The sequence below is a fragment of the Armigeres subalbatus genome, chromosome 1 (genome assembly GCF_024139115.2).
Source record: "Armigeres subalbatus isolate Guangzhou_Male chromosome 1, GZ_Asu_2, whole genome shotgun sequence".
NCBI lineage: Eukaryota > Metazoa > Arthropoda > Insecta > Diptera > Culicidae > Armigeres > Armigeres subalbatus.
Window position 1 is genome coordinate 149,260,791 of NC_085139.1, and position 25,668 is coordinate 149,286,458.

At 39.3% G+C, this 25,668-nt stretch overlaps 1 protein-coding gene across 9 annotated transcripts in view; it reads left to right on the plus strand.

Annotated features, from left to right (window-relative positions):
• Window positions 1-25,668, plus strand: part of LOC134205239 (cell growth regulator with RING finger domain protein 1-like) — a 104,749-nt gene that overhangs the window by 11,770 nt on the left and 67,311 nt on the right. For 2 of the 9 annotated variants that reach the window (XM_062680319.1, XM_062680310.1), the window contains exons 2-4: window positions 9,395-9,863; window positions 9,942-10,140; window positions 10,199-11,063. In XM_062680319.1, coding sequence (XP_062536303.1) covers window positions 10,957-11,063 — 107 coding nt within the window. In that variant the 5' untranslated portion in view covers window positions 9,395-9,863; window positions 9,942-10,140; window positions 10,199-10,956. The remainder of the gene's footprint in view (window positions 1-9,394; window positions 9,864-9,941; window positions 10,141-10,198; window positions 11,064-25,668) is intronic. The other 7 variants (XM_062680311.1, XM_062680312.1, XM_062680314.1 and 4 more) reach the window with 7 other exon arrangements.

Below are 25,668 nucleotides of genomic sequence, written 5' to 3' on the forward strand. Positions count from 1 at the left end.
TAAAACCGGGAAAGCGGGAAAAAATCGGGAATTGGACCCGACCGGGAAAAATGCGGGAAATCATAAACCAATCGGGAAATTTAACTATCGATCAAATCATAAACATTCATTACCAAAATTATGAATTATTTTATTCTTGTAATATCTTAAATAACTATCATTTAAAATAATACGTCTGGCAATAGTATGAGTCATCCATTTTTTTCAGCTTTCGGTAATAATGATACAAAATTTAAAGTTTACACAGATCGCATTCCCCCACCTTGAGTAAATCTTCTGGAAGGTGGTCGCGACTTTGGGATGGTTTTTTAAGCATCGTTAGCATTTCATGGTTTCTAAAGTTGTTACTAACTTATCACAATTCACTACCATGTTAGTTATATATGAAATTATCTTTAATCGATTTTCGCATTGCATGTCTGAAAGCTAAAGTCAGAAGGCTATGCCTTTTCTTTACAAATTTAGCTTGAAATAATAGTGATAGCTCAAAAGGAAGTACGAATAGTCCTCCTGACCTGTTAAGATCAAACATATTTATGATGGACATCTTATTCCGTTTTTGGATTCATCAAAAACAAGAACTTTCTTTTCAAAATGATCTAAATATTAGTTTTGATCGGTTAAGTTAAGTAATATTTGCAAATCATGTCGATGTGTTATGATTTGATTGGGTGGATTATATTGCTCTAACATAAATTTTATTTCCTTTGAGTTGTTTGTCGACCATTTTTGAACGCTCAATCCACTACTTATACACAAGTGAATCTCACCATAAATTGAAAGATCTTCATCCGGGGCCTGAACCAGTTGCTAGATACTAATGAGGAAATTTCTCGAGGAACTCGAAGAGCAAGGCATTCTCAAGAGTTTCTAATGGAACTTATTGATGAATATCTTCAAAAGTTTCAAATTATGATAATAATTTCCGATGATTATTTCATGAAACCGATTATTCTAAAAGGAATTTGAAAGATTCAAGACGAGGCTGTGGGTGAACTTGAACAGATTTCGGCACTTTAAGCAAACTTCGGGTTGCTCGTATATGCCCACAGGGCACATCGACCATCCCACCTTGACGCTCCCTAACTTGACTACCTTGGAGGCGTCCGCTGTAGATAGCCGAACCAATACTACCTGCGTCCCTGCCGGACCTTTCCATAGCCGAACGGCTGCGGTGGGCGTCTCCACTTCACACTGTCGCCACAGTGCCGTGACGAGCTCTTCGACTTTGGTGATCTCGTCCAGGTCTTTAACCCTTAGATTCACCTTCGTCGTGAGTGCCCTCAGCTTGACCGTCTCGCCAAGGTCTTCCTCCGCCAACTTCTTGTAGGCGGCGCCTTTTTGCGAGACGCCCCGCTTCAGCTCGAGGATCATCTCGCCCATCCGGGTACGTCTTATTCGACGTACGTCGGCGCCGAGTTCACCGAGCTTGACGTCACTCGTCATCGCCTTCAGGACGTCCGAGTACTTAGTCTCGTCTAGGGCATCACCCCTGGAACGATTGGCGCCTACCCTAGACTTCTTGCTACCCTCATTCGCCTGGGTCTTCTTTTCGGCCCTTGACGTCTTCGGTTTCCTCTTGTTCTTGGCCAGGGTCCAGGAGGCGTCGTCCCCCTCTATTTCCCTGGTCTGGTGCGGCTGAGAGCTCTCAGCCTGCTGTAACCCCTTACCACCGTCTTTCCTGGGTGGATTGACCTTTCCAGGTCCTTACTCCCCCGGTTTTGGAGGTACCTGGCCGGGGTTCAGGTTCCCAGCCCCACTACTCTTGTTCGGGGTAGTAACCCTTTGCGTTTTGGAGCGGCCCCCAGGGGGCTCATTCCCTGGAGACTGTATCCCCCGTTTTTGTGTCTGCTCCGTTGGAGTAGTCACTCCCGACGTACCCGCAAATACTTGACTCAGTCTGGGTGGACTTTGGTACCACCGTCTTCGCTGGCACGCCCTCGGTCAATTCGACCTTGCCCGAGTCCGCGAATCCTTGGGCCTCAGTCTGGGTAGACCTCGACTCCACGGATTTCACGGGTTTACACTTGGCCGTCCCGACCGCCCTCTCCAGCTTGGCGTCCAGCATCGACTTTCGAAGTTTCTGCAAGCTCCTCTTGAGGTCCTTACTGATATTATGCTTCGATGACGCAAAGTCGATGATGGCGTCCAGCGTTCCGTCGCCACCTCGAAGGCCGAAAGCCCATCGCGTTTGCGGTTCATCGCCTCCATAAGCCATGAGCCATCAATAACCTCTACCGGCGTTTTTTTAGCCGAGATGAAGGTTAAGTGACCCACGCTGGCGCTGCGCACTGAGCTGCCTCTGGCCTCCTAGGCGGAGACCTAAACAACCCACCTCTTGCGAAGGAGTTGTCGCCTACACTACTACCACTAATTAAAGAATTTACTTGGTTTTCCATTTTGGCTCGGGAAAAGAGGTCCATCACGCCAGAGCCCAGCATGACGCGGTAAGGGACAATTACTGTGGAGGGTGCCCAGGCTCCACAGGCTCCGGTAAAGGCCTAGCTCATTATTTCACCCCCCTGGCCATGCATCCCCTCGGCACGGGTCGCTTAACACCTTGAGATTAGGGGTTAGGGACGATGGTCCCGTTGGTCGCACCCACTCACTCTAGCTGATGTCAGAAGGACAACATTGCCCAGGCTGCACTACCAGCTAAGTACGCAACCCTTAGCTGGCGGTCAATTGTCATCGGAAGACCCGTGGAAGCGTGAGATTGGAACTTGTGAGGACCAGAGCTGTGTAGGTCGCTCCTTCCCAGATGTCAACTCACCATTTCGCAGCACATGTGGAGATTGGACAAATCAAGCATCCGAAAGATATTCAATTTGCAAAAAAGAGAGCTAACCGTGGTGGAGGTTGGTACTCGGATTCTGATGGCTTTTCTGCAAACGTGACCTTTAAGTGGTCTTGTTGTGTAGGGGTTATCACGCCTATCTAGAGAGTAGTCGGTTGAGGGTTCGAGTCTCTCCAAGACACGTGGATTCTTTTTCGCAAATTTCATATCAATTTGTCCATTTAGAAACATATGCTGTGCATATGCACAGCCAAGATATTTAACAAAAAAATAATATCATGTTTTTTTTTCATTTTATTAAGGTTGCATGGATCGCATCACTTACCAAGGTGAATCCTGATTCGTGCTTACTAACTACTTACCCCGTCCCACTAACAAAAATCCCTCCTGTGGCAACTGGGAAGATGCAGAGGTGATCTCGGTCTCTAGTAACAACGAATGTCACACCAACTATTCCTTCCCTTCCCAGATGACCGTAAGAACGTGGTCGGCGCCGTTATTGATCCTTTATTTACTGAACTCTAGACCTGTACACATTGAGGTTGGAAAGCCAATCCCAAACCCCAACTATTGGTTCCCTGTGCAATTTTGATTGTTCTGGTCTATCACGGAGTAGCAAGTACGAATTGTGCGGTCATCAAGCTCAAACTCAAGAATATTTCTATTACTTTTTACATAGAAAATAAAGATTAAGTTCCATAACTTTGAAAATTCTAATATTGCAATATTGGGTGAAAAAAATGAAACATTAAATGTGGTGAAAAATCGACAACAAAACTCGATTTGAGAAACTGTTTTTGAGCAGTGTAAATAAAAATTTGGGTTTTAGAAGGTCAGAACATCATAAAATTCTGAAGCAATTCCAAGTGATTCTAGAGTTATTTTTAGAAGATTATTTGAAATTAATCCTGACTTGAGGAATTGGGAGGAAAATCTAAGTCTAAGTCACTTCAATAAGAAATTGTGCTTCTGCTTTTTCTGTTGCATGAGCATGATTGACCGCAAACGGTTGCTACTCCGTTATTGCCAGGTCAGCTGTAATTACACAGAGAACCAACAGATGATGTTTGGGACTAACATCTCCTCAATGTGTAAAAACTAGTGACCCAAAATCAAGCAATACCAGCGCCGGCCGTGTCCGAATGCAGGTCAATTGGGGAGTAGGTAGGAAACTGATGACGTGATACTCGCTTTGATGGAAGCCGACGAGTCATCTGCACTTCCACGAGAAATCATTGGGATGTTGGATATATGGGGTAGGAAGTGTAGCAGGGTTCGTTTTGGTAAACGGTTTGCCTTGTGTAACGTGTAGTTTGATGAACACAATCGAACGCGCACTAGTTAATCTATATTAAGTGTATGCGATAACACACTTTTTCCAGACGAAACGAAACGAAATTTAAAATGTCTATGTTGATTTGAAACAAAACGAAATATAGATTTACTTTCGAAACTTCGAAACGATACGAAATAAAGGTCCATTTAATTCGAAATTTTACGAAACGAAACGAAATTTTATGCTTTTTCTAATTTATTATACGCAATTTCTGATTTCATTTTTTCGAAGTCAAATAACTTCTTTACGACCAATAGAGTTATAGTAATAGAAAAAGCAGTCTGTGATAAATTGCCGCATTCCCGTTTATACACCGTTGGCGATAAGGCAAAACCAATTCATGCCAAATTGTGGGATTTTTTTTGTGTTAGGATTCAAATTCTGTTAAAAACTGAAGGCATATACGCAGATAGAGAGATGTTAATGGCAAACATTTGCTTTCTAGAATAATCTTCTGCATCTTTCTAAAATGCACAAAGATATCTATTTCAGAAATGTGATCGCAAAGTTTTTACGACAGGAGTTTGCCAGGTATGGAGAAATATGTTTTCCTTTCTCATACAAAAAGTTGCACCAAAAGTCTATCATTTCCTTCTATATTCTACCTTTTTATATTAGGCTGGGAGACATAGTCTTATATACAATCAGCTCGACGAACAGCTTTATAGAAGAAAATCAATTAAGTATTTGACGACTCAGAATAAGATAATGTAGTAAGCGTTAATAGAAAAAAATGTATAACATGTTTTTGTTTATACACGACCGTACTAGGCAGTATGGTTTAAGTTTAAATTTGTTTCGAAATTCCGCGGAATTCCGTTAAATTTCGTTAAAAGCGAGTTTTTTTCTAGCGAATTTTTTGTAATTTTACGAATTTTTTGTAATTTTACGTAAATCAAGAAATTAGATTTCGCCATGCTCAAATTCCGCTTCCGCGAACTACCTGAAACCAAATATACTCTATTATTATGTTAATATACTATATTTACTGAAACGAAATTTTTCGAAATACCGCATATGCCTATTCTATGTATCACAGACGCATGTACGCGACCTTTCACAAATTACGTAACGCTGTACGGGAAGGGAGGAGGTCATCGAGCGTTACGATCCATACAAAAAAAATAAACCTCCCATTCAAAAAGCGGAAAGGGTCTTCTTCTTCTTCTTCTTCTTCTTCTTCTTCTTCTTCTTCTTCTTCTTCTTCTTATTCTTCTTCTTCTTCATCTCATTGGCATTTCATCCCCCACTGGGGCAAAATGGCCTTACTCATAAAATCACTCATATAATCTGTTGTAGTACATTTACGAACGAATATTACCATTACAATTCATAATTAGTTATCCATCATTGAGCTCCATTGGAAAAATTTAGCAAAATCCCTTCATATTCACTCAAATTTAACGATTTGCTATTTATCCACCACATCCGTAAGATTGTAGTTCAATCCATTAAGAAAAAACAAACAACCTTGCGTTCACCAACATTTTACATGCAATTGTGTCATTTTAGACCACCATTCGGGCGTTTTGCCCCAGGCCAATTTTTAAAACATTTTTTAAATGCGTTAGAAAGTCATGAAAACCTTATTTTTTTGAATAGAAGATCATTGTGGAATGTAGCTGGGTTTGTAAATTGTGCACCTATACGTTGAAATGGTTTGATATTTTTGTTTATATGGGCGAAAACATCGAAAAAGCTTAAGTGGTGCATTTTGGACCGTTCTCCCCTACTATTGTTTTGTTCCCCAGAAACATACGTTTGTGTTTCTCGTAAATGAAGCAGCCCAAGACCAAGAATCTTTTTAGAAAAGATGAACAAAAAACTTTTGTTGCACTTCATTAAAAATTTCTCAATGAAGTGTTGCATGCCAATAAAAATCAAACTATACAAAAAATTATGACTGGCTTACTTTCTTTTGGATTTTTTTGTTCCTAATTTTAAACTCAAACAATCACCAAACCACTCTAATGAACTAATATGTATTCAATATTGATAATGGCTTTCGATTATATAAGAGATGTTTTAATACTATTATCTCATTTTTTTTAAATTTTTCTACAAAAAGAACCACCCTAATGTAAAATAAGTGAATCACCCTAACGAAATATGACATGCATAATATGCAAGCAGTTTCCAACGATATTGTCAGATTTTCTGGATATGATACACTGGTCAGATTTTGTAATGTTCTTAAATGGGTACTTGCACAAAACTTCACGCGGCGAATCACTATCGAAAGGTACGGCCGCGCCAAACAATACACCGCAATGCTATTTACCCATAAGCATGAAGTAAACTGGGTGCAGAAAGCGCGGTGGTACCTTTCCTGAGGTGTACGCCGCGTGCAATTTTGAGAAAATCAGGTAATATAAGACATGTCTCAGTACTAGTGCCAGCAATTAAATTCAAATCCTCCTGTATGTGAAAATTTTCCTGCTTTATGTGAAACTTGGCTAACACCTGATGTGAAACTTCATTTTCCTGATTTTAATATCATTCGCCGGGATTGGGTAAATCGATATGGAGGCGTGATGTTAGGGCACGAAAACAGCATTCTTTCTATAGAACCGATCTTGTTCCGATGTCCGATACCGACGCTGTCGCATGTTCGGTGAAGATTCGTAGATAAGACCTCAGTATCGCCTCAATATATCTTCTTCCGTACATCGAGCTATCTCGTAGAGATCTCTAGCACATCATTTCGGCTCAACCATGCTATAACCGATCATCTATCGATCGCATTTTCGATTTCCAATGGACATGATCAATCTGTTTCTATATCGTCCTCTCGTATGACCCCACCAAGCACATTGAATGGGGCAAATGTGCGGAGGCCATCATTGATAGCGTACATCCGATAAAAGCACTTCCCCCGAGGGAAAAGTACCACTTTCTACCTCAATTGATTTCTAAAAGCATTCCTCAGGCACAAAGGCGGCCGGTGCCAGGAGCTTCGGTTTGTAGGACACCACACTCCGTGGTAGGATACCGAGTGTACGAAGCGTTACAACGAGACATCCATCGCGTTAAAGGAATTTCGGAAACACAGATCGATCGTTCTTTACAAATGGTAGGGGGAAAGACGGCTTTGGCAGGTTTTGTTCTATTATTGGCAGGGGTTTTTTGTCGACCGAATTTTATGAAATTTGGCCACAATATTCTTTGATATGCAAAGAATGTTTAGGCCAAATTTGAGCTTAGTCAGTCATAAAAAACCCCCCTGCCAATAATAGAACAAAACCTGCCAAAGCCGTCATTCCCCCTACATCGAAATTCCGCTTCGGATCGTAATTCGTACCGTCCCATCGCGATGTTGTCTGTTTTCGGAAGCTGCTGGAGAAAACCTATGTGTTTTTTCATGGTGATTCGGCAATTTCACTTTTAAGCTTTAAGGCTACCTTACACCTCGGGAAAATTTTCCGCCGGATTTTGGTCCCCGTGCATTTTAAATGGGGCCGGGATTTTGATTTTCCGTGCCCAAATCCCGAAAACATCGCATATGCAAAAATACATGGGGAAAAAATCCGCGGATCAAATTCCCGAAGTGTGAGGCTACCTTTAAAGGTATTGCCGAAAAAGATAGGGAGCGGGACCATTTGGGCAGCACCCCCTATTCCCGTCCGCAAAGTTAATAACTCGACCTCGTTCCAACCAAATGGCATGATCTTTTGTACATCACTAGACATCGACAGAAACTAACCATGTAGGCTAGGTGTACCAGTTGTGGCTATAGCACCAGTTGTCGCACTAGTGCTTTATATGCCAAATGGCCAATCAAATCACTGCAAACCAAGTTCAAATCGATAAAGCATATTCATATGATACGATAACACCTTTGATTTCCTCCCAAACAAGCAACGCATAATTGTAAAAATTGATTTTGCTTAATTTTTGACGTCCTTTGCACCAGTTGTGGCACTAGTGGTCCCTATTTGGCCAGTCCCATAAGAAAACAATGGGATTTGCCAAATAAGGAACCAAAATTAAGAATAGTGCCACAACTGGTGCATGCGTTCCTATTATGGATTAATCAATTTTGAGGATAATAACAAATTTTATTGTGGTTTTCACAGCTGTACTAAGGAGCAGGAAGTAAAATCTTTCGCTTGATATATAAAGTCCACCCACATGCCTTTTACTTATTTTTTTAAAAATAGTTGTTCTTATGTATGGCGACAATTGGTACACCCACCCTATTAAAAAACAAGTAATTCGGTTTTAAAACTCCCGAGTAATGAACGTTGTGGACGGGAATAGGGGTGCCGCCCAAAAGGTTCTCTACCGAACTAAACCATATTGTTACCGTGTAGGATCTCAGGGCGACCGAGTATCTCGAGGCAGACGTCTGTGTGGAAGATGTGCTGAATATTGGGAGAACTTATGATTCAGTAAAAGCACATGTCCAAGTGCTTCATGGTAATATCGACTTTATTGGAAAATAAAGCAGTATGAATACCATAAATGCACTTAGTCCAGTTTAGTGTTGAACTTAATTTTAAAATTAAAAAAACACTTTAATAAAGAATTAAAAAAAAAAAAAAAAAAAAACTTAGTCCAGTTAGGAGCTACAGGGACTATTACGAATCTCGCCAAAAACAAAAACAAAAATTGGCATATATTGGATCACTACTCTTTTGGCTGCTACACCAGGTGCAGCGTCGGAGATGCCCTCCGACGGGAACCTGCTAATATGCGGACATCATGGAGGTTGCACCGTTGGAGCTAGAAAAAAATCCATTTTTTTTTCAATTTTATCAAAAAATCATTGTACGTAGTATTTTTTGTTTATTTTGAAAAGTGAAATATTGACAACGTTTTGAATAAGAATTCGTTTTCGGACGCAAAAATTTACATAAAAGCTTACACCGAAGAGCCATTTTTAAGATAAATAAAAACGGCTACGTACGATGACAAAAAAAATGTGTAGAATTAAAAAATTCAAACCATGTTTCAATCGAATGAGCCGTTTTTGTAGATAATGACAAAGTTTCAAAATAATCGCGTTTCCTTCGGAGCACTGCGATACTTCTTCACTTTTCGGCATGTAACTTTGCCTAATGAACCGATCTGGTAAAGTCTGCAATAAAGTAGATACTTAAAAAAAAACTAACCCAAAAAAGAAGAAATCAACTTTGCAGAATGTACTAACCTCTTGAACTAATTGTAAACTTTCGACAATGTTTCAAAAAACACCTCCATTCATAGAATCACCATAAAAGATAATTTAACTTGAATTTTTTGTTTCTCTATATTTCCAGAACCTAGGAACAGTTACGAATAAACGGATCTTTGTCTCGAAACGTGTATGCACAGTAAACACAGTTATAGTCATGCGGAGGAGCGGACCCAGACGACATGATCTTGAGCAAAACAAACAAAGCTCTAACGTGCATCGTGGTCTATCTATCGTCTCGATTTATAAGCAACATCAACGCTTCCGTTAGAAACGAACCTTCGTTGATGTGACCAAACGACATACAATACGCGAGTGAGTGTATTTCAAAACGGATCTGCCGGCAGCCCGCGTGTGTAGTTTAGCGGTCTTGCCGAATGGGCTACACGAGCTACACCAGTTGAATCGAGAATGCAGGCTGCACTGCTTGCTCTCGCACTGGGTCGAACAGAGTTGCTGTAGACGTAGCGTATCCACCAAAGGAAACATGTTTCGATCAATAACTTTTTCTTCACACTGTAGACTTTTGTATAACAGTTAGTATACCGCGAAAGGTAAATGCATCCATAAAATATGAAAATAGTTCAAAGCGTTATGTATTACTTACGATTTGGAACAATTATCATTTTTAGCAATTACATCCAAAATTCTCAGTTTGGATTGTTCAGGAATTAACTTTCCTTAAAAGTCGCGCTAAGCATAATGAGGGCGTAAATTATTAAAAAGCTAACATCGAAGAAAATAAATCGATCAATACAATTACAGACACTAAACTGTAATTATCCTGTTCCTGACATGATCATAATGCAGATAGTGCTAACATATTGTGAGGTGGGCGCGTGATTTATTTCATGATACATTCAACATATTTAATGAATGCATTCACCAGGTAACGGCGGAACACACGTTTCGCATTCTCCCCCAATCGCAGCCGGTTGCGAGCGCGCGCGTGGAAACAAAAAAAAACAACACCACGCGTAAAAGGCAAGAGAGTTAAAGCCGACTGAGACGGAAAGGTTTGAATACTAAACCCGTTGCTTCGGATACTATATTTCAACATAGCGGCGGCTGGCGGAGCCTGCTCAGTTATGTTTTTTCTCTTCTCGAGTGAGGTGCAAATTCCGAAAGCGGCGGCAGTTCCGGCGACTCACGCATGTGCGGATCGAGTTATTGCGAGGCTGTTTGTGCAATATTAGAAAAAGTGATTGTAATGGTAAAATTTTTAACGCGCCTTGGGAAAATATAGTCTACCGAACGAGATTCTGCTAGGCGCAAAAAAAAACGAATACCAGTCATCCTTTGTGAAGTGCTATAATCTTGGGAGGTTTTCGCGTGCTTTGTTGAAACGGCAAAATCTAAGAATCTGAGTCGAAAACAGTTAGTAGATGAAGATTGTTCATACTTAGTGTTTTTCTTTTGCAAATTGTGAAATGTGCATCAAGCCTAAATTGTATCAAACTAAAACCTAAGAAAATAGGAGAAGCAAATCGAAATTATAATAGCAAGTGCTTAATTGGAAAACAGTGTTAAGAAAATTTGTGCGAAATTGTGATCAGTGGAAAACATTGACCGAAGGCATAAATTGTGTCAATTGTGTGCTCCTTGTCTTATATAAAGCACATCAGTGGCAAAAGGAAAGCAGCAATCATGAATGTGCTCAATTCCGTAATGCTATCTACGGTGGAGATGTCCAATCTACTTCCACTTGCAGCCATCATCGTTTGCGTTGGAGCCATGATCATGTTTTTGGCCAAGTAAGTAGAACACGAAATTGAAGCATGGGAAATGGAATGAAGGGTCTGTAATACAAAAAAAAATGAGGGCATTGTAAGAGAAAGCTCTGGACGAAAAAGAAAAAGCGAATGATCCATCTAGTAGTTATACAATCATCTTTGTTTCGGACAAGCAACAAACATCTGTGGAATGATTCAGCATTGTCGTCATGACTTTCGAATGGAATAACTAATCATAACAGAATTATAAATGTGTCCAACTAAACATTCGAAGGAAATTTCAGTGGTTCGAATTGCTGTGGAAATACAACAAGGAAAATCTAAATTAGTTCATCTAGTACTGATAGTGCTTTTCTCTCGTGCAGTCGTATGTCAACATTTGGCCGTATACATCGTAATCGTCAACACTTTTGGGCACACTGGCCGAAGGGGATCAACTTAAATAATGATAAACTTTGTTCCCCGTCAAATGCAACTCCTAGCAAGAAATTAATTTAAGAATTATTATTATATGAACAGGGTCCTCTGAAATTTTGACCTTATTTGGATTAAAACTGATTTAGCACAAGCCGTTTCAAGTTTGCATGCAAATTAGTATGGGGAAATCCTTATTTAGCGCAAGTTAAAAGAAAACCTACATAGCTTAAAGGAATACTCAAGAGCTTTCACCCAGCGAAAACCGCATCTTGATTAATCTTTTCAATAATTAGTAATCAAATATAATCTATACCGAGGTTTTCTAATTGCGTAACTCCTCAACAGTCAACATTGCTGTTCGTGGCGCGAAAGGTAGCTCACTCAAAAAATAAATTTTCCCATACTAATTTGCATGCAAACTTGAAACGGTTTGTACTAAATCAGTTTTAATCCAAATGAGCTCAAATTTTCAGAGGACACTCAAAACATGATAAAGAATCAGATGAGCGCTGTGGAGCAAATCGATTGTTTGAACCACCCTAATCTTCTTCTTCTATATAAATAAAAATGAATTTCTGTTTGTCTGAACCTTATAGACTCCGAAATTACTGAACCGATCGGCGTGAAAATTAGTATGCAGAGGTTTTTGGGGCCGGGGAAGGTTCTTAAGATGGTTCGAGACCCCTCCCTCCTTTGGAAAGAGGGGCTCCCATACAAATGAAACAGAAATTTCTGCATAACTCGAGAACTAAGCAGAGAATAAATCCATTTTTGGCGAAACGAAGTTCGTCGGGTCTGCTAGTATATATATCAAAACGAACTTTTTTATAGGAAATCTGGACTCCTACACTCCCGGCCAAAAGTTTGGGTTCACTCTCGAAAAATATAGGCAAAATTTTTTGGCCGTATTTTCGCCGTCTTACATCCGATTTCGGGTATTTTTAGTTGTTAGAGATCGAGGAATGGAAGGAAAATTGAAATGGTTACTAGATTCAAAACAGTTCGTTGCTATGAAAAACGACAACAAATTAAATGTCATTTCTTTTTGTTGTGTTTGTTATTGTCAAAAGATGGTCTAGTAGCCTAAAAATTTTAACATATCAACATGAAGAGAGTGATTCCTGAACAAAATATAATCAGAACACATCGAGATAGAGAGATATCGAGATAGGGAGGTTATCGAGACGTAGAAAACCAAAATGAATGTAGATTGAATGGGCCGAGGAAGTTATAGACATAGGGAGAGACATCGAGATATAGACCATCGAGATGTAGAGAGTCGACTGTACAAAGAATATAAGCAGATATTTCATCGTAGGTATTTTAAACAAATAATTTTTATTTTTTATGTGCTAAAGTATTACATTTAGATACACATTTTTCTCAAATTTATCTTAAATTCATTTCAGTTCAGGACATTGGCAAGTCAGATCACCCCCCCATAAAGGCATTCTGGTTTATTTATTTATTTCTCAGACTATATAAACCGTAAATAACAGTCTTCTCCATTCAACTCGATCCTTGGCTGCACGTCGCTAACGTAGCCCCGCAGTTTGCGGAGGGTCCGCAAATCATCTGCCACCTGATCGATCCATCTTGCTCGCTATGCACCTCGCCTTTTTGTTCCCGTCGGATCGTTGTCGAGAACGATTTTCATCGGGTTATTGTCCGACATTCTGGCTACGTGCCCGCCCCATCGCAGTCTTCCAATTTTCGCGGTGTGAACGATGGATGGTTCTCCCAGAAGCCTATGCAACTCGTGGTTCATACGCTTCCTCCACGTACCGCCCACCATCTACGACCCACCATAGATGGTAAACAGCACTTTCCTTTCAAAAAGTCCAAGTGCGCGTTGGTTCTCCACGAGCATTGTTTTGGGCTCGAACTCGAACAAATCCGTGGTGGGTGGCTTACATTGTCCTCACTTCAGCCTCTTACTATCATGTACTTTGTGTTCGACGTGCTGATGACTAGACCAATCGTTGTATTTACGGTATTTATGCAATATCTGGCGTATAGCAAACATCTGATCAGTTGAAGAGCGTTCACCCATAATTCCCGCCTGGTACAGTAACTGCCCCACGAACTGTACTCCATTTAGTGCTAGTCGACGGTATAAAATTTAAGAGAGTACCTTGTATGGCGTACAGCAAAGTGATTGTGCGGTAGTTGCTACAATCTAGATTATCGTCCTTTTTGTAGATGGGACACACGACACCTTCCAGCCACTCCTGCGGCAGAACATCATTCTCCCAAACGTTGGAAATTACCCAGTGCGGAGCGTTGTCTCCGTCTCTCTCCGATCTCGATCTTCCTGCTGGCGCTTTTTCCTCCGGGAAATCGAGCTTCGCCTGTTCCGCACCCATTTGTATCTTGCCTCGTTCGCCCTCGTACAATTTTGCAGCAATATCGCCCATGCTGTATTGTTCTCCTCCACTAACTGCTCACATTCACCGTCATACCAGTTGTTTCTCTGATCCGGAGGCACCGGGCTTAGTACTGCAATTGCGATGCTTCCAATGGCGGATAGAATATCTCTCCAGCCATCTTCAAGAGAAGAAGCGCCTAGCTGCTCTTTCGTTGGGAGTGCCACTTGCAGCTACTGCGCGTAGTCTTAGGATAGTCTACCGTCTTATAGCCTCCCCATGTATAGCCGCGGCACTCGACTTCGGCGCATGTTGTACACTGTCGAGAGTTTTAACGCAGGCATAATGCTACGAGGTAGTGATTCAATATTCGCACTGCGGTAAGTGCGGACGTTCGTGATGTCGGCGAAGAACTTTCCGTCAATTAGTACGTGGTCGATTTTGTTTTCCGTTTCTTGATTAGATGATCTCCATGTGCCCTTGTAGATATTCTTGCATGGGAAGAAAGTGCTTCGGACTATCAGTCCGATCGTTGGCCGTTGTCGTTCAATACGGTATGCAGACTATTTGGTCCAAACCGGTCTATACATTTCCTCCCTTCTTATCTGATCATTCATGTCACCAATGACAATGTTGGCGTCCCGCAGTGGACATCCATCGTATGTCTACCTCAGCTGTGCATAGAACATTTCATTTTCGTCATCGGTACCCCCTTCGTGTGGTAGACTGCCATCAAATCACGCGTTGGCGCATCTTGCACAGCATTACTAAGCAGGTTTCCACATATTTGGCAGCCACCTAGGTTGTTGCCGATTGTATCGAGCCGTATTATCTCTTATGTCGTTCGAAATGATTGGGGGCTGGGGCCGTCATCTCAGCTCTGTTTTGTGTCCCACACCAGGACTTGTTTTAAATTGGCTTTTTTTTGGTAAAAAATAAATTATTTTTTACCGAAAAAAGCCAATTAAAACAACAAACAGAGCTAGGGGAGCAATGTAGTCATTTTTGGTTTTTAGTAGTGTGTACTTCAATGATAACGTCTTGCAACAACAGTTGGTGTGTCTAGTTCAGTTGGTATGTACAGTTCGGTTGATAATAGTTGACCTGATCCACAAGGTAGGCTCGTAAGGAAAATGACAGTTCAAGAGTGACGCTTATTTTATAGCCTCATGTTGGAATACAAACGTAAGCATGTTGAGACCGCAGAGCATCGTCTCGGTTTAGCATATGTGAATATATTACTTACGTCACATGTTTAAACATTCAAACTGAATGTTTACACGCGTGCTGAGCCTGCGTTGTTTTTTGTATGCCATGGATGTGATTTTGAATTGTAAAAATTGAACAAACTTCTGTTACCAACTTTATTGTAAAATTCATCTCAGGCGGATCCTGTTCGGAATGTGCAGAGGGACTCATGAAATTCACAGTGCAAGCTTCGAACTTCACACGATTCAGAGCTACACAATTCGGAGTGTGTAGATTCTCTATTGGAAACTACTTAGTTCGAATGAGTCGAACTGGTGATTTATTTATTTACTTGTAATTTTATTCATTTAAGAAAAATAGTCTTAATGAATATGCCAATATTACATGATATTCAATTTTCTAATGTTATAAGCGAATTGAGATGCTGACATACCAAAATCAAACATATATTCAACGGAAGTAAACATGCGGATCATTGGCCAAATTGGCTGGTTAAATCCGTAAAGAGTGCGATAAAAGTTCGGTTGCAACAGAGATCGCTGTCTTAGCATTCTACCTGAAGTGCTAGAGTAATGCTGCGACAAAGTACAGGGGCAATTGACGTCAGCATTGAGCAATTTGACAATAAATGTTGCTTGCTGCACCTTACGACTTCAATCAATGGTTTCCAGACCAAGTACTTGATATCTGTCGCTATACGCTGGAAGGTTTCCGGGATCACGCCACGATAGATGTTTGAGGGCTATACATAAGAACCTTTTCTGGACCCGCTCAATTCGTAAGTTCCACCCCTAGTAACATTTTGGTTTTATACTGGTTTTATCACACTCTTGTAGAGTAAATTATGCTTTTCAAGAGCGTTATAAAACTTAAAATGTTACTTGGGACGTTCATTTATTTAGTCTACATCTAAACAGATAACACTGAATCAACAATTTGACGCCACAATACACGGTTCGAGGCCGCATCTCTCCATCCTCGAATACGCCCCACGCTCGCCAAGTCGTTCTGCACCTGGTCTGCCCATCTCGCTCGCTGCGCTCCACGTCGTCTCCTACCTGCCGGATCGGAAGCGAACACCATCTTTGCAGGGTTGCTGTCCGGCATTCTTGCAACATGCCCTGCCCATCGTACCCTTCCGGCTTTAGCTACGTTCTGGATACTGGGTTCGCCGTAGAGCTGGGCGAGCTCATGGTTCATTCTTCGCCGCCACACACCGTCTTCTTACACATCGCCAAAGATGGTCCCAAGCACCCGTCTCTCGAATACTCCGAGTGCTTGCAAGTCCTCCTCGAGCATTGTCCATGTTTCATGTCCGTAGAGGACAACCGGTCTTATAAGCGTCTTGTACATGACACATTTGGTGCGGTGGCGAATCTTTTTTGGTCGCAGTTTCTTCTGGAGCCCGTAGTAGGCCCGACTTCCACAGATGATGCGCCTTCGTATTTCACGACTGACATTGTTATCAGCCGTTAACAAGGATCCGAGGTAGACGATTTCCTCGACCACCTCGAAGGTATCCCCGTCTATCGTAACACTGCTTCCCAGGCGGGCCCTGTCGCGCTCTGTTCCGCCCACAAGCATGTACTTTGTCTTTGAGGCATTCACCACTAGTCCAACTTTTGTTGCTTCACGTTTCAGGCGGGTGTACAGTTCTGCCACCTTTGCAAATGTTCGGCCGACAATGTCCATGTCATCCGCGAAAAAAATAAATTGACTGGATCTGTTGAAAATCGTACCCCGGCTGTTACACCCGGCTCTCCGCATGACACCTTCTAGCGCAATGTTGAACAACAGGCACGAAAGTCCATCACCATGTCTTAGTCCCCGGCGCGATTCGAACGAACTGGAGTGTTCGCCCGAAATCTTCACACAATTTTGCACACCATCCACCGTTGCTTTGATCAGTCTGGTAAGCTTCCCAGGGAAGCTGTTCTCGTCCATAATTTTCCATAGCTCTACGCGGTCTATACTGTCGTATGTCGCCTTGAAATCAACGAACATATGATGCATTGGGACCTGGTATTCACGGCATTTTTGAAGGATTTGCTGTACAGTAAAGATCTGGTCCGTTGGCCGTCAACGAAGCCTGCTTGATAACTTCCCACGAACTCATTCACTAATGGTGACAGACGACAAAAGATGATCTGGGATATCACTTTGTAGGCGGCATTAAGGATGGTGATCGACGTTACGGTGTGCAAATTAATCCTGAACTTGATGCAGGAGAAGACCTAAAAATCGATAGATTCGGCGACGCATTTTCGAACATATCCAGATATTTAGCGGTTGAGAGTTGGCCATTAGAAACAAGCTTGTGAAAACTGAAAAAGCCTTTAAAAAGAAGACTGCCCTGCTGTGCAAAATTACTAATGATTGGGTAGTAAATCAAAATGCGCTTTCCCTTGAGTGAAAGCTCTTGAGTATTATTTCTAGTTGTGTAGGTTTTCTTTTCTCCATAAGGAAGGGTGGCATAAGGAAGCGCTATAATCAGTATATTGAAAGCCCAGATTAATCCGCCTAGCGGTGATGGTGCCTTTCTCGTTTCTTTCGAGTGAGTAATTTATACGCACTTTTGGTATGAAAAAATGTTTTTGGCCATAACTTTTGAACCCATAGTCCGATCCGGCCAATTTCAATAGGAAACAATGGGACAGGATTCGGCGTCGAATGCGAATCGGTTGAGGGTAAGTTCCAGAACAATTGGCGAGACTTTTTGCGCGCATACACACACATACATCACCTCAATTCGTCGAACTGAGTCGATTGGTATATAACATTCGTCTCGTGGGTCTCGTGGCTTTCTATAACAAGTTTTGCTCTGGAGCGAATATATAGCCTTTACTCGTACTAGTGTACGAGAAAGGCAAAAAATAATTTCCTCATACTCATTTCCATGCAAACTTGAAACGGCTTGTGCTAAATCAGTTTGTATCCAAATGAGCTCAAATTTTCAGAGGACACTCAAAACATGAGACAGAATTAGATGAGCGTTGTGGAGCTAAATTGATTTTTTGAACCACACTAATGGAGAGACATATGTAAATCGCAGTAGCCATTTGTGGAACCGTGCACTGCGCGGGACTGAAATGCGTTAAAATCCCCAAACATGTGTTGATTTTCTCGGCATAATTGTCCCGCCAAACTATTTTCATGATCATGGTCGCCAATTCTATTTGTGCGTGAAAAATTAGAATGATTTCAATGAAATTGAGTTTTTCGAATTAGCCTTGGGCTGAAAGTCTCGCTAATAAAGACAAAAATAGTTTTCCGAATGGTCTTATGATGTAGTATTCTTAAATTTCCTACCTGTTGAAGGTCAGTAATATAATAATTGGGGCTCAGTTTAAAATGCCATTTTCTCAAATGTCTTTCCTTGAATTTGGCACAAGAACGGCTGAAGAAGAGTTACCCATTTTAACAATCATGTACTTTATCTACACGCGTTTTCAAGGGCACACCACTCAATACGAAAGCAACGCACAACTGTCATTTTTATTATTTCACGCATGCTGTGATGCAAAGCAAAGCTTTTGAAAATGCGAGTAGATTCAAATTTGGATTCCGGGATGCTTGTCCATAATATATTTGTATATGCTAACTTATCGTTACGGTCTAGCATTCTTGAAATTTCTGTTTATTTCCTGAACTACTTAAACATATTACTTGAACAACAATATAATTTTGAATTTACCACTAGGGTGGGTGTACTAATTGTCGCCATACATAAGAACAACTATTTAAAAAAATAGGTGAAAGGCATGTGGGTGGTTTTTATATATCAAGCGAAAGGTTTTACTTCCTGATCCTTAGAACAGCTGTGAAAACCACAATAAAATTTGTTATTATCCTCAAAATTGATTAATCCATTATAGGAACGCATGCACAAGTTGTGGCACCATTCTTCATTTTTGTTCCTTATGGGTTGTTTTCTTATGGGATTAGCCAAATTGGGACCACTAGAGCGACAACTGGTGCAAAGGACGTCAAAATTAAAGAAAATCAATTTTTACAATTATGCTTTGCTTGTTTTGGAGGAAATCAAGGGTGTTATCGTATCGTATGAATATACTTTATCGATATGAACTTGATTTGCGGGGATTGGCCATTTGTCATATAAAGCACTAGTGCGACAACAGCCACAACTGGTACATCTAGCCTAATTACTTTTTTGAGCATTCTGTCTTTCATGATTTCAGGAGTTGTGCGAAATCATTCCGATATCAGCCAAAAATAATCTCCGCCAGTGTGCAAACATATTTTCAACAATCTCTTTTTAGTTTGAGTTCAACGACCAAATTAAGATAAAATTGAGATCTACTTAAACATCATTATACTAAAAGCATAATGGTTCTAATGGTTCATTCTCTAGATAATCATTTCGTACTCCCATCGAACGGAACAAAGAGCTTGCTGAAAGAAGAAATAACACGTTATTCCTCCGTTACTACCGTTGGAGGCATTGGTGCGTAGCAAAGGTTAACGTACGAAACACTTTGAGCCTTAGTTGCCGCAGAAACAGAAGGCAAAGAAAACAAATTTTTACTATTCGACTACGATTGGGAGTGAACATAGGAAAATCATCGAGACCACCTTGTTTTTGATTATGTATCGCTATACGTTTTCTAGCGATTACTAACTCAAACGGGTTATATTTTATCGCTTGGGTTAATATTTGGATGGCCAGAAGTGGTATAGTGATTTATGACCTACATATTGAAATAAAAGAAAAAAATATGAACAGATACCGCAAACGCAGGGATCCGAGTTGTGGAAAACCAATTTAATTCAGAAGTCCTATTTTTATTCTTAATTTAAGTGAATTTTGGGGTATATACCCCAGTTCTTCACTGAGAATTAAGAATTAAAGTAAACTTTTGAAGTCATTTGGGGAAGAAGGCTCAACCACGACACACATAATGCAGTTCGCCATGGAATGTGATTTGATGAAATGTTGGGAAAAAGCATTTGAATGCAGGCGGGACGTGATCCTACAATTTTCCAGCTTATTTTTACTATACCTGTGTGAAAAGCTTACATTCTTTTAGAAGAATTTAGCAATTTTGTAATGTCAAGATTTTTATTCAGATGTATGATTTTTATACGGCCAGTAATCGCATATTTGCTGCATTTTCTATTCTTATTGTGAAATTTTGCAATTATGTGTAGTAAACATCCGCTGATTGGATGTACTCTTATTGAAAAGCTACCGATTTTAGTGATACTCAAATTAACACCCCCCACCCTTCTCTCTAATAGAAATTTTCCTTAAAAAATAATAAATTGCCAATGAAGAAATCAGGGTTAAAACAATAAAGAAATATAAAAATATACAAAATTTCGATCATGGAGAAAAAAAAGTACGGTAGACCGGATTCTGCTTCAAATCAACTATATTTTTGCATTGATTTATAAATAACAATATTTATTGTTGATACAACCACAAATAGGATTGAATCAACCATACGCGATAGTTGACTCAATTCTCTAATATATTTGTTCCAACCATGCTTTCCAGCAACCATGCTCGAATACGCCCCACGCTCGCCAAGTCGTTCTGCACCTGGTCTGCCCATCTCGCTCGCTGCGCTCCAAGTCGTCCACGTGCTTTCCAGCTGTCACTGTCAAATAATACATCAGAAAATAACAATATTCATGGTTGTTTTTACATTCGAAAACGCTGTGAAACTACTTTATCGACAATATAATGACAACAACAAAAGAGGAAAAAGTGACAGAAGCAGAATCGAACTAGTTACATGGGGAGTGAGAGTCATCCACTTTACCTCTGCACCGTGCCTACTTCATGTAGACAGGATGATCTGCCGTAATCTGAACAAAAAAGACGTAAGTGCCAAATTACAACATGCATGTTCTCCATTTTTCTGTTAAAGAGTTAGATGAGTCGTACTCGTTAACACCATTTATGGAAAATAGCGTATACGTCACTTTTTCAGATTACGGCAGTGATCTATGTTGATCAGTTTGTACAGATTTTCCAAATCATGAAATGGTTGTCAAAAGGACAATATTATTATGCGATTCAAGATTGAAACTACAATAATATTCAATTCAATAAAGCATGTGAACATGCGCTGAAACAACAACATTGAAGAATGAAACAATAATATTCGCGTTGTTTGACAATCGGAATACTTGTTTCAATTCTTCTGCCTGATGAACATTAAAAAAAATCTTGAAATTCATATCAGCAATAAACAAAATTACAAAATTTTCCACAAAAAAATCTTTTTTCCATAAAAAAAAATAATACAATTTCCATTTTAAAATATAAAAAACAATAAGACTGAGATTTTTTTCCATAGATGACTCCTTCTTTTAAAAAGTTTATTGTTAATGGAAAATTTATTAGGATTTTTGCTTTTTTCTATTTTTTTTAAGAAAACTTTCTTATTTTTTTATTGTTCTTTATAAATACTACGAGGAAAGTTTTCAATTTTTTGTGGAAAATTTTGCAATTGTTTATTGCTAATATTGATTTATTTATGGAAATTTTATATTTATTACCTGCTTCTACCCTGATTATTAGCAATTTCCAATTTTTAGGGAAAATTTCTAATTCTTAAAGGAAATTTTATTTTGTTGCTATTATGTTTCCTCCTTTAAGTAGCTACTACGATAGCACACACCTGAGTGTTGTTTATGGAATGTGTCACCACGTTCAAACTGGACATATCAAGATTGTCATTTTAATCACTGTCCTTAAAAGTCTATATTGATGAACCTTGTCGACTAAACTAAAGCTTGCAAATACAACAAATTAGGTAAACAAATTTATTCATATTCCCGTTCATCGAATTCCATAATGCTGAACGTAGAGACGACTGATCGTGTTTTTGTTTAGAGTTTAGTAACCTAATCTGACGAATTCTTCTCAAAACAAACCATTTTCTGGTCAATGAGCCACATAAAAAGTAGGAAAACAAATTTACGAATCCGAAATATATGAAAAAAAAAACAAACAAGTCTTGATATAAGAAATGATCTGGACGCACCACATAGGAGTACGCAGTATAAAAGCTTGGCCAAAACTATGCCAATCATGTTGTCGGCTGTAAATGCATTCAATTTACAGTAAAGCGTATTTTATTGTTTTTGTGCTCTTTGTATTACACTAGTAGTGAAGTATGACCACCGGCGACGTCAGTTTTTATTATTAGGTTGAGCACCACTTGGCGTAAGAACGCTGCCTTTGGGAACTACAGCGAGCTTGCGACGAGTGGTGTCCTCCTCTCACTCTGTCAATGAGTATGGTTTTTATGTTAGTTTTCATTCTTTAATTATTACTTACCAAGATTGCTGAAAATGTGCTTCGTTTATTCACTTCAACTATATCAATTTGTCATCAGATAATAAGTCCCTGGATAATTTATTGATATTACAATTAATGGAGCAGATCAGATAAATTCGTTGCACTTCAAGCGCTTTATTTTTTAACAACCTTTTACATCCGAAAAATTCGTATCCTTTTCATCAAAGTCCAGCTCTTCTTTGAAAGCGAACCATTTTATGAGCTTTATCGTTTAAAATCATAAATATTTATTTTTTTCGCCTAGCTTTTCTTAGAAAACTTCACTATATTCAATTAAAAACAACTTACGATTGCGTGAGGATGCGTGAAATGTTTTTCGTGGAGCTTATTGAGGAAACTTCAATCTTTCCAACGCTGACAATTTTGTTGCTTGATCGGGCTTGGAACCTAATTAAAAGTTTAATTTTGTAAAACATATTATTGTTAAAAAGGTCAAAAAAGCTAGCAATTAATATCATCATTATGGATCACCTAAAAACAATTTCAGACCGAATCATGCTTGGAAACGATTTTACATACCCTCATTATTGATACCTATATTGATTTCCATCTTAAAAATCAATAAAAACCCAGAAAAACACGATAAAACATGAACATTTTTCATGGACAATTGCGATAAAACTAGCATGTAAATTATGGTGAATTTTGGCAGCCAGCATTGCTCACAAGTAATCAATATTGATCCAAAAATCCCAGGGCAAGTTAGTATTACTATTTGAGAGTACAAAAACGAAAAATAATATGGAGATATCTGAAAATATTGTTTTTGACTTTTGGCCAGGATTTGGGGTGAAATACTCCTTAGTGCGCACTTAGAAAATTAAGTAATAACAGTAAATTTCTTCAAATAGTTGTGGGATGATTTAAGTGATTAATCTTAAAGGGCAAAAAAAGGAATTTTCTCATGCAGAAAACATGATTTTATATCAACAAAAGTGTTTTCTTTCGCATAATTCATTTCACTCAGCGAAATAGAATATGATTTTGCACTTCATACAATCTTGATCGGAACAATCGATCAAGCCGTATGGGACAAGTTTTCCATGTGCTAATAGATAAAGAATTTAGACATTTGGAAGCATCCATAAAAACCTGTTCCATGCGTTGTGAATCGGGTATCGTCACTTTATTGCTGTACTGGAGCTACTCTAAAATCATGGTGCGTAATCGCTCGCCTCTATAAACGATTCCCCTTTGGCTGTGGTCAAAATTGATTCGATTAATCAACGGCGTGGCTCTTTATCAGAATGTGAATTAGTGCTTAGTGGGGTAATGTTGAATAAATATTGGAAATATTTTACTGGGCACAACAGGATAATAATAACTCCGTTAGGTACTGATTGTAAACACTGACTTTCTAACTTCCTTAAATCAATTTTTTGAATGGATTTAAATATAAAGTACACTAGAAGACCATAATAGACGAATTTCTAATCATAATGGACGTACGCTATTGACGGATTTTGAATCATGAAATAATCATAATCGATTGGTATGTGACACTATGCGTCTCCGAGCCTTCTATCAAAAGTTCGGTATTGGAGTGATCCTATAGCTTTTTAGTACCGATGTTACCGATCATTCAGTAATTTGCGTTCGATCATTTGTAGTTTGTGAATAACCCAGAAGCTGAATTCCAAAATGTGTTGTATGTTGGACTTCAAGTGCGAAGGTTTTTGTACAACTCTGCCTAATGGTTCGTTGTTAGAATTCAACTAATAACGGAGTTATAGCGCTAGTTGCAGTAACATAAACTAAATTATTGGAATTTAGTTATCATTTAGTCTAAGTTACTAAAACTATAGCTATAACTCCGTTACTAGTGAAATTCAAACAACGAACCATTGGACAGAGCTATAGGAAAACCTCTGTACTAGAAGTCCACCATACAACACATTTTGAAATTCAGCTTTCGGAATAATCGACTCAGCTCGACGAATTGAGGTGATGTCTATACGTGTGTATGTATGTGTACAAAAATACGAGACACATTTTTTGGAACTAGTTTTTTCTAATTGAAAATTTGCTTGATCGGTCATTGCGTTTTGGAGTTATTAAAAAAAACATTGTTTTTTTTATTCAAAATCGAAAAATTAACGCTAATAGATGTGAATTAATTGAACATTAATTAAATTAATTAAATCTATCCCCCATAAATGCTATTTTGACCAATTTTATGTGTGTTTTCATTTAATTTTACAATAGACGAGGAAGGCACCATCACCGCTAGGTGGATTATTGTGTTTTTAATAGTGTGACAGATTTGATGAATTATACCAAGACTTTCATCGAATGAAATAACGCATCGAGATACATAAAACGATATTAATATTGTATTGTACATAACTAGCATACTTGGAATCGAACTTATTTCGCATCATATCTAATAGTTCGTACTCCACTTTGTTTCATTGCGATCGTCATTCCTTGCAGTAGTACAGCGCACGGTATCCCGTATGCAGAAAACCAACAAAATTCTTGGTGACGTGAATTCCAAAGATTTTCATCCATAAAACAGCGGTCGTCCACATTACGGTAGGCAAACCGACGGACCAAAACTAACCATCCATCCAGCGTTGTCGTCGCCGACCGGCGTCCTTGAACGTTTCCATCAAAAGATGAGAACAGCAACAATGGTCGCGGCTAGGTCGTGATGTGCATAAATTATCATGCATTAGTCAATCACTTATCAGGCCTATGTTCCGGAAGGTTTGTAATTATCACATCTGGATTGTATATAGAAATTGCGGAACTGTATATCATATACACATATATGAAACAGAAATATCAGGATGTAAGTTGGTTTTAGGGAAAATTGTAAATGAGTTGCATCGTTGCATTACGGTTTTGTTTTCTTACGAAAGTTATTTCAGCAGTCAATTATAAAGCTGATTTCACACCTCTAAATCAATTACCGTGTTGGTCATACTCACATCTTAATAAAATCTTTTTTGTTTGAATTTTTGATCTCTCCAGTAGTCAGAAGGAAAATTTGAGCAGCACCTCGTTTTCCTTTTGAATACTATTTTAGTTTCTGTAAATTTCATATGATCTACTTCCAGAATACCTGAACATGCTGTTCATACTGTTTAAGGTTAATTTCCTACCTATGAGATGCTAATTTCGAGTGATTTCAAAACTTTCCAACCACAAATGTGTGCCCGGGGGGAGTTTTAATAGGCTGTAAAAGTGTTTGGCCATATGGTACACTAATTTTGTACACACATACATGTTCTCATCCACACTATTATTATTATTTATTCAGACTAAGGCCGAAGTGGCCTGTGCGGTATATAAGAGT